Source organism: Oncorhynchus mykiss, chromosome 10 (genome assembly GCF_057628025.1).
Source record: "Oncorhynchus mykiss isolate SJ-2025 chromosome 10, ASM5762802v1, whole genome shotgun sequence".
NCBI lineage: Eukaryota > Metazoa > Chordata > Actinopteri > Salmoniformes > Salmonidae > Oncorhynchus > Oncorhynchus mykiss.
The window spans coordinates 40630936-40639963 of NC_143031.1; the positions used below are offsets into that span (position 1 = coordinate 40630936).

Here is a 9028-nt window from a genome sequence, read left to right on the forward strand (position 1 = left end):
AACATCGACACAATAATATCACCACACCAGAGGATATATCCATTGGACTTGCTAAGAGTTTACCTCGTATTTGGATTTTTTTATTCTGCTTTGCCACTAAAATCATAATAAACACTGAGAACTACAATATAGTGTTATTGTTGTTATGCATATTATTATTATTATTAATAAAACTAATAGCTGGGGAGTGGGGTAGTTAATAAATTAACCCCAAAGGGTTCTTCAAAAGATTAGTTGACGATCCATTAAAAGATGTTCCCCCACAATTTAAAATTGAAGAACCTGTAAAGGATACTCCAGGAACCTTTTCTTTTTAGAGTGTAACAATTTACGGATTAAGTCATTTGTATTAGATAAACCTCACGTAGAAAATAAGCCATTCATTTTTTTGTCGACCAAATTCGACACTCTCATTGACCTTAATTCAAAAACTTCTTGCTTGGTGGGCAAACAACGAAAGACTGCCCCCTGCTGGAGAACGACAGATTTTCCGCCGATTTGGGCCTCTCTCTTCCTCTTCCTTTCTGCTACGACGCAATTGTATAGATCTCTAGAAGTAAATGGGGAAACACATCAACACCGGTTTGGTCAGAATATTTCACCGTGATCAATCCGAAGTGGGGGACGCAATTTAATTAACAGATCTCTCGAAGTAAATGGGGAAGCACATCAACACGGGTTTGGTCAGAATATTTGACTGTGATCAATCGGAAGCAGGGAACCGGTGGGACAGGTAGGTCTGGCAGGTAACCTAACAAAAAGCCTGCTCCGCAACAAACTATGTTTTATTCACTGGTTGCACTTCCACGAGTAGAGTTTGAGTCGGGACACCAACGACCGGGCAAAAAACATCATGTTACCTTTACTAGTTGCAACTGGTGTTGTAGTTGCAGTGTATATTGTCCTTGTTAAAACTATTTTCAAAAGCTCCAAATTTAAAGGAAATGCAGCGATGGCAGGGAGGACTGTAATAGTAACAGGTACGTTTGTTAGCCTTTAAACATGTTTGACTGCTTTGTAAACATGTTGGACTGCTTTGTAAGTCTGATAACATTTAGGATATTTACCTAAATAATACATTCATTGGTGTTGTCTGTCTGACGCAGCCTATCATATTTATCTAATTTGGGTTTTTAATCCGGTTTGTTTTGCCTCTGGAACTCCGAATTGTATTTTAATATTTTATGTCAAAGTCAATTTTATGTCAATGTTTTGTTCTACCTGTAGGTGGCAACACTGGCATTGGGAAAGCCACTGCTCTGGAGCTTGCCAGGAGGGGTGCAAGAGTAATCCTGGCATGCCGCAACCAAGAGAAAGCAGAACTTGCTATAAGTGATATAAAAAGGGTACAAGAATCTTATAATAATCAATAATTCCACATTTGTATTCGAATATTCATTAGTTAGATGTCACGTTATCATTTGAAAATATTGTATGCCTGTAAATATCCGACCTGGATTCAGATACTATTTAGGGTATTTCAATTACTTTCAAAGGCATTTGGAAGTAAGAATTTAGATTATTTTATTTTTATATTGAAGTAGTCAATATTGGAATATATTTGGAAATACACTGAGAAATTATTTTTAAAATACACAAATACACTGATTCAAATACACTCCCATTCATTTCACCATTTAACCCAGGAAAATACTTTCAAATAGTAGGCTATTTATAGGAAATTATTGAAAATATTTGATTTGGGACACAACATTTAAATACAATAAAATAAGGTCTGGCAAATATAGGCCTAACAAATTGTGATTTCAGGAGACAGGCAGCACTGATGTGGTGTACATGCAGTTGGACCTGGGGAGCCTTCAAGCAGTGCGTTCTTTCACCGAGACCTTCCTGAAGACCGAGGCTAGACTGGATCTTCTCATTAACAATGCTGGTTAGTGGTCATATTTTTTTTCTCTTAATTGTGTTCGCAAGAAAACATGAGTAGAAAAAGGCTATTGAACCATCTGTGGTCTCTCCTTCAGGTCTGGTGGCAGATGGGCGCACTGCTGATGGCTTTGGTATTGAGTTTGGGGTCAACCACCTTGGCCACTTCCTGCTGACCTGTCTGTTGCTGGACCGCCTGAAGGAGGGCACTGGGGGCCGTGTTGTCACACTGGGCTCCATGGCCTATCGCTGGGGCAACATCGACTTTGATGCCCTTATCACTAATAAACACCTGGGCACTGGGAGGTACAGCTGGCAGTTCTTCCACGCGTACTGCAACAGTAAACTGTGCAATGTTCTCTTCAACCACGAGCTGGCCAAGAGACTGAAGGGTACCAATGTCACTTGCTACAGTGTTCACCCAGGTTGGTCATTTCCTTCAAGATTATTAAATGGTATATCTGTCACTATGAATCACAATGAGTCCTGATACACATCTACACATCCTAGGATACATGCTAAGGGTATTTGTTTTCCTGTGTTGGATCATTGAAAGTTCACCTGTTTTCTTTTTCTTAACCTATTATGTTTTTCCCACTGTAGGAGTAGTGAAAACAGAGCTATCCCGAAACTGCAGCCTGTGGCAGAGATTCATCATTGAGCCAATAGCTAGACTGTTGTTCCTGGATCCAGAATCCGGTGCCCAGACCACTCTCCACTGTGCCCTCCAGGAGGGTATCGAGCCCCTGAGTGGACGCTACTTCTTCTGCTGTGCGCCGCAGGACGTGGTTGCCAAGGGCAAAGACGACGCTGTGGCCAAGAAGTTGTGGGAAGTTAGTGAACGGCTGAGTGGCCTGTTCTAGGAAAAAGGCACATTGTTACACTGCTTTTGATTTGGTGGGTTTACAGATCTGGGGGAAAATGCTTATTGAACACTCATCAAAATGGATCAATGTGACAAGAAACTGCTCATACATTAGCTGATCGCCTTTTCACTAGAGCATTGATGTTGGTGACATCCTGTTTGTGGTGTGTCTTGTATTGATGATGATCAGTGTGTAGTAAGTGTGCCAGTTCAGTCTAAAGACTTAGGAAGCTCTTGTAAAAACTGTTTGACTTATTATAATAAAAAAGATTCCAAGTGATTGGGCTTGATTGGATTTCCTTAGGCTTTGACTTATTGTTGCCATCACTGTATTATCAAATAGAATAGAGCTCTCTATTGGATATGAAACGGTGACTAATTCCAGCATGTAACCGAACTAGTGATTGTATTGGGCCTATGCATGTAGTGTAATTAGGCTGCATACTCTAGCTTGTATAACTTTTATTGGAGCTTCTGTAGTGGGCTCATGGTCTCATGATGAGGCCTCGCCTGAGACTTCAAAATCAGTTGCCCTCGGCCCCAGAGGGGGTCTAATAGTCGATACGTTTTTTTTTTCCCTGTGGGACGCTGCCGTGACATTGTATTCCTTGACACCAGAGGCATTTGCTTGGGTGTGACGAAGTGACTGGCTCACTGAAAGAACATCCTTCACACACCCTTCACCTTAATCTTTGCATGAGACCGTATATCAGCAGTCAGACAGGTCACACCAGTTTCTCAGAACAGCTCTGAACCTTGGCCTCATTGTCTCCAAGTGCTCTCATCACTTAACTACTCAACAATGTGGTTTAAGCACCTGCTGCAACAGGGCCTGCCTTTGTCTGCTAGGATGGGTGAGATGGTAGGGCCTTGTCAAATGTGTTCACTGTCAATCATTCTATCAACTATTTTCTACACAAGTGTATTTTGTTGACTTTGCCTAAGGCACATACAGAGTGGGGTAAAACGGAGTTCCAGTTCTCTTTGCCTTCCATTTTGAACTAGCTACAAAAGGACTTGAAATTACAGGAGCTCTTCTCTCTGAATGAGTTTAAAGCTAGGGTAAAAACTGTGGTTGACAATGAAGCAGTGGTGGAAAAAGTACTCCATTTTCATACTTGAGTAAAAGTAAAGATACATTCATAAAAAAATGACTCGAGTAAAAGTGAAAGTCACCCAGTAAAATACTACTTGAGTAGCAAACCAGATGAAACAAAGCAAACCAGCAAGATTGTATGTTTTATTTTTTTTATTTACAGATAGCCAGGAGCACATTCCAACACTCACACATCATTTACAAACTAAGCATTTGTCTTTAGTGAGTGTGCCAGATCAGAGGCAGTAAGGATGACCAGGCATGTTCTCTTGATAAGTGCATGAATTGGACAAATTTTCTGTCCTGCTAAGCATTCAAAATCTGCTAAGCATTCAAAATGTAACAAGTACTTTTGGGTGTCAATAAAATTGTAAGGAGTAAAACATACATTTATTTAGGAATGTACTAGAGTAAAAGTTGTCAAAAATATGAATAGTAAATTAAAGTACAGATACCTCAAAAAACTACTTAAGGAGTAAAACATACATTTATTTAGGAATGTACTAGAGTAAAAGTTGTCAAAAATATGAATAGTAAATTAAAGTACAGATACCTCAAAAAACTACTTAAGTAGTACTTTAAAGTATGTTTACTTAGGTACTTTACACCACTGCAATGAAGTGGGGGGCTATCACCTCCCCAAATAACTTTTGTCTGTTCAATGTGTACATTTATGTTTTTAAACTGTAGTGTTTTATGTTGTAAAAATGTGTTTTAAACTTTGCTGCTGTTTTGGCCAAGTCTCTCTTGAAACATTTATGTTTATCTCAATGAGACTAACCTGGAAAAATAAAGGTAAAATAACATTGAACGGTAAAATAAGATTATGCTTACCCCAAAGTATAATAATACAACTGAAAAACACTATATTTATTGAATTTGAACCAAAAATTCAAATTTTAAAACTATTTGTGACATGTATGGCCATGCAATATCATAAATGGACACTAGAGGATAGTGTTGAATCTCGTAGTAGGCATTTTCACCATAAAGGATGAAGAAAAAATATTGTTTACTTCCTGGAGGAGGCAGTCTTGAAAGCGTACAGACATGCTGGTTGGATAACAGTTCGTGTTAGTGATGACTGGCACTGTTCTGGATCTTCAGAAAAGTACAACATCAAACTAATTAGCATAATATGTTTAAATTCAGATCATATTTTTTTGTAAGTTTATTTTTCACGATGTTGTGTCCAGTGTTCACACCTTTTAGTAGCTTTGGGACACCAAAGATAAACTTTTAGCAAGCTGGTTGGCAAGCATGCCTTGCTGGATCCTTGATGCTGAAGGACATCTGCCTACCTGATGGTAGAGGTAAAAGTTTATTTATTTTATAGCTATCATTCCAGCGTTCTATAAGTTGACCGTCCAATCACTGTTGCTAGAGCCATTCATGTCTTCTCAATTTATAAACATGGCAACTTGGAATTTGGCTTGTAAGTGCTCCAGGATGTTTGTACACAGTAGACTGTTGACTTTCGTGTCAGTCAGACATGAAAGTGGGCTCTCACTCTGCATCCTACATTTCCACTAGTGCTATCCTCTGGGATAAAGGACTGATGTGAGGTAGCAGAGAAGTGGCGACGCAGTGTCTTAACGACAGAACAAAAATCTGGAGGAAAGATACTCAAGCATCCCTGGAGAGGAAGCCCAATCCAGACAGCAGAGTATCAGCTGAGCTCCGGAAGCTCAGCCGTGATGACTTTCCAGAGGATGGTGAGAGGCTAGTAAAGGCCTCCAGAGAAGGACTATCCAGAGAAGAAGACAGGAATTATGAGAAATTGTTTGGTGTCTCCTGGATCTTACCCAGAGCAGAAGAAGTCCCACAGGCTTTTTGTGAAGGAGGGTGTGGCCTCCTGTAGGGCCTCTGTAAGGCAGGTGTGTGAGGAGGCCCATAGACAGTGTGTGCAGATCCAGGGGGTTAGTAGAAGGACTTGGAACAAGATGAGCTCAGGGGGGGTCCACCAGGGTTTATGCCTGCATGCCAGTCCTCTGGGTTATCTGCCAGAGGACAATACCGCCAAGCCACCCAGGGACGGCAGTCGCATCCCCCTCTGGCTACTCTTAGATGGAGTGCAAGACCCAATTAACATTCTGCATATTTTCTTGGGGTGGATCGAGTTGGCGGAAGTCTTTTTAACAGCTGGCCAAAACTAATATTGAAGATCTGACTTTGTTTTTTAAGAGGTCTCATCTGATCAACTGAAAATCAATTGTAATGGCGTTTATGGCTGTGTTAAATGCATGATGTTGCTTTGCTTTTAGCTGTCCATTGACACCAGTCTTGAGTAAAGCCAGCACAGGTGTGGATGGAGGACATTGGAGTGTATGGCTATGACAGCCTCATACTTATGCTGATATTGTCCCAATGCATTTTAGCCTGGTCATGCACTGGTCAGCTTACTTTCAGAATCTCATTGTTTGGCTTCAGTATTTTATGAGAACTTTAACACGTTTTTACTTTTGTCTTTACTGTTAGCACTTTTGACCTACAGTACCAGTCATAAGTTTGGACACACCTACTCATTCAAGAGTTGTGCTATTTTCTACATTGTAGAATTAACAGTGAAGACATCGCAACTATGAAGCAACACATGGAATCATGTAGCAACCAAAAAGGTGTTAAACAAATTAAAATATATATTATATTTTAGATACTTCAAAGTAGCCACCCTTTGCCTTGATGACCGCTTTGCACACTCTTGGCATTCTCTCAACTGATAGAGAACTTAGCATTCAGTTCTCTGGCAACAGCTCTGGTGGACATTCCTGCAGTCAGCATGCCAATTGTACGCTCCCTCAACTTGAGACATCTGTGGCATTGTGTTGTGTGAAAAAACTACACATTTTAAAGTGGCCTTTTTATTGTACCCAGCACAAGGTGCACCTGTGTAATGATCATGTTTTTTTTTAATCAGCTTCTTGATATGTCACACCTGTCAGGTGGATGGATTATCTTGGCAGTTGAGAAATGCTCACGGATGTAAACAAATTTGTTAGAATAAGCTTTTTGTGCGTTATTTCAGGTCATGAAACATGGGACCAACACTTTTCATGTTGTTTATATTTTTGATCAATATTTACATACCGTTCAAAAGATTGGGGTCACTTAGACATTTCCTTGTTATTGAAAGAAAAGAAAAAGAAAAAAAAAACATTTTAAAATAACATCAAATTGATCAGAAATACAGTGTAGACATTGTTAATATTGTAAATGACTATTGTAGCTGGAAACGGCTGATTTTTAATGGAATATCTACATAGGCATCACTCCTGTGTTCCAATGGCACATTGTGTTAGCTAATTCAAGTTTATCATTCTAAAAGGCAAGTTGATCATTAGAAAACCATTTTGCAGTTATGTTAGCATTAGAGGTCGACCGATTAGGATTTTTCAACGCCGATACCGATTATTGGAGGACCAAAAAAAAAAAGCCGATACCGATTAATCGGACGATTTTTATATGTATATATTTGTAATAATGACAATGAAAAATGAACACTTTTATTTAACTTAATATAATACATCAATAAATCAATTTAGTCTCAAATAAATAATGAAACATGTTCAATTTGGTTTAAATAATGCAAAAACAAAGTGTTGGAGATGAAAGTGCAATATGTGCCATGTAAAAAAGCTAATGTTTAAGTTCCTTTCTCAGAACATGAGAACATATGAAAGCTGGTGGTTCCTTTTAACATGAGTTTTCAATATTCCAAGGTAAGAAGTTTTAGGTTGTTGTTATTATAGGACTATTTCTCTCTATACCATTTGTATTTCATATACCTTTGACTATTGGATGTTCTAATAGGTACTTTAGTATTGCCAACCTAATCTCGGGAGTTGATAGGCTTGAAGTTATAAACTGTGCAATGCTTGAAGCATTGTTAAGAGCTGCTGGCAAACACAGGAAAGTGCTGTTTGAATGAATGCTTATGAGCCTGCTGTTGCCTACCACCGCTCAGTCAGACTGCTCTATCAAATCATAGACTTAATTATAATATAGTAACACACAGAAATACGAGCCTTAGGTCATTAATATGGTCAAACCCGGGAACTATAATTTCGGGAACAAAACGTTTATTCTTTCAGTGAAATACCGAACCGTTCCGTATTTTTATCTAACGGTCTAAATAAGTCTAAATATTGCTGTTACATTGCACAACCTTCAATATTATGTCATAATTACGTAAAATTCTGGCAAATTATTTCGCAACAAGCCAGGCGGCCCAAACTGCTGCATATACCCTGACTCTGCTTGCAATGAACGCACGAGAAGTGACACAATTTCCCTAGTTTAATTTTGCCTGCTAACATGAATTTCTTTTAACTTAATATGCTGGTTTAAAAAAATATACTTCTGTGTGTTGATTTTAAGGAAGGCATTGCTGCTTATGGTTAGGTACATTAGTGCAACGATTGTGCTTTTTTTCCGCAAATGCGCTTTTGTTAAATCATCCCCCGTTTGGTGAAGTTGGCTGTCTTTGTTAGGAAGAAATAGTCTTCACACAGTTCGCAACGAGCCAGGCGGCCCAAACTGCTGCATATACCCTGACTCTGTTACACAGAACGCAAGAGAAGTGACACATTTTCCCAAGTTAAAAGAAATTCATGTTAGCAGGCAATATTAACTAAATATGCAGGTTTAAAATATATATGTATTGATTTTAAGAAAGGCGTTGATATTTATGGTTAGGTACACATTGGTACAACGACAGTGCTTTTTTCACGAATGCACTTGTTAAATCACCCATTTGGCCAAGTAGGCTGTGATTCAATGATAAATTAACAGGCACCGCATCGATTATATGCAACGCATGACAAGCTAGATAAACTAGTAATATCATCAACCATGTGTAGTTAACTAGCGATTATGTTAATATTGATAGTTTTTTATAAGATACGTTTAATGCTGCACTCGTATAACAGGTAGTCAGCCTGCCACGCAGTCTCCTCGTGGAGTGCAATGTAATCGGCCATGATCGGTGTCCAAAAATACAGATTACCGATTGTTATGAAAACTTGAAATCGGCCCTAATCAATCGGCCATTCTGATTAATCGGTCGACCTCTAGTTAGCATAGCTGAAAACTGTTATACTGATTTAAAGAAGCAATAAAACTGGCCTTCTTTAGACTAGTTGAGTAGCTGTACCATCAGCATTTGTGAGTTCGATTACAGG

At 39.0% G+C, this 9028-nt stretch overlaps 1 protein-coding gene and 1 pseudogene across 3 annotated transcripts; both read left to right on the forward strand.

Moving 5' to 3' along the window:
* Positions 1-443: 443 nt before the first annotated feature.
* LOC110533877 (dehydrogenase/reductase SDR family member 13) lies at positions 444-3032 on the forward strand. Of its 3 annotated transcripts, none has more exons than XM_090188617.1 (5): positions 444-733; positions 1228-1346; positions 1771-1894; positions 1986-2312; positions 2491-3032. In XM_090188617.1, exons 3-5 carry the CDS (start codon positions 1798-1800, stop codon positions 2748-2750), a joined length of 684 nt encoding a protein of 227 aa, XP_090044743.1. In that variant the 5' UTR covers positions 444-733; positions 1228-1346; positions 1771-1797; the 3' UTR covers positions 2751-3032. The 3 variants fall into 3 exon arrangements, with proteins under 3 accessions (XP_090044743.1, XP_021474125.3, XP_090044745.1); XM_021618450.3 differs by having other exon boundaries at positions 478-980; XM_090188619.1 differs by having other exon boundaries at positions 484-746.
* Positions 3033-5340: 2308 nt separating this feature from the next.
* Positions 5341-6288, forward strand: LOC149980015 (rRNA methyltransferase 1, mitochondrial-like; annotated as a pseudogene).
* The last annotated feature ends 2740 nt before the right edge of the window (positions 6289-9028 follow it).

Bases quoted from the DNA above. Each gene is read 5' to 3' on its own strand.
- LOC110533877 (XM_021618450.3), top strand. From the start codon at position 854: ATGTTACCTTTACTAGTTGCAACTGGTGTTGTAGTTGCAGTGTATATT. The intron at 1,347-1,770 runs GTACAAGAATCT...TTGTGATTTCAG, and splicing joins CTATAAGTGATATAAAAAGG to GAGACAGGCAGCACTGATGT. The intron at 2,313-2,490 runs GTTGGTCATTTC...TTCCCACTGTAG, and splicing joins TTGCTACAGTGTTCACCCAG to GAGTAGTGAAAACAGAGCTA.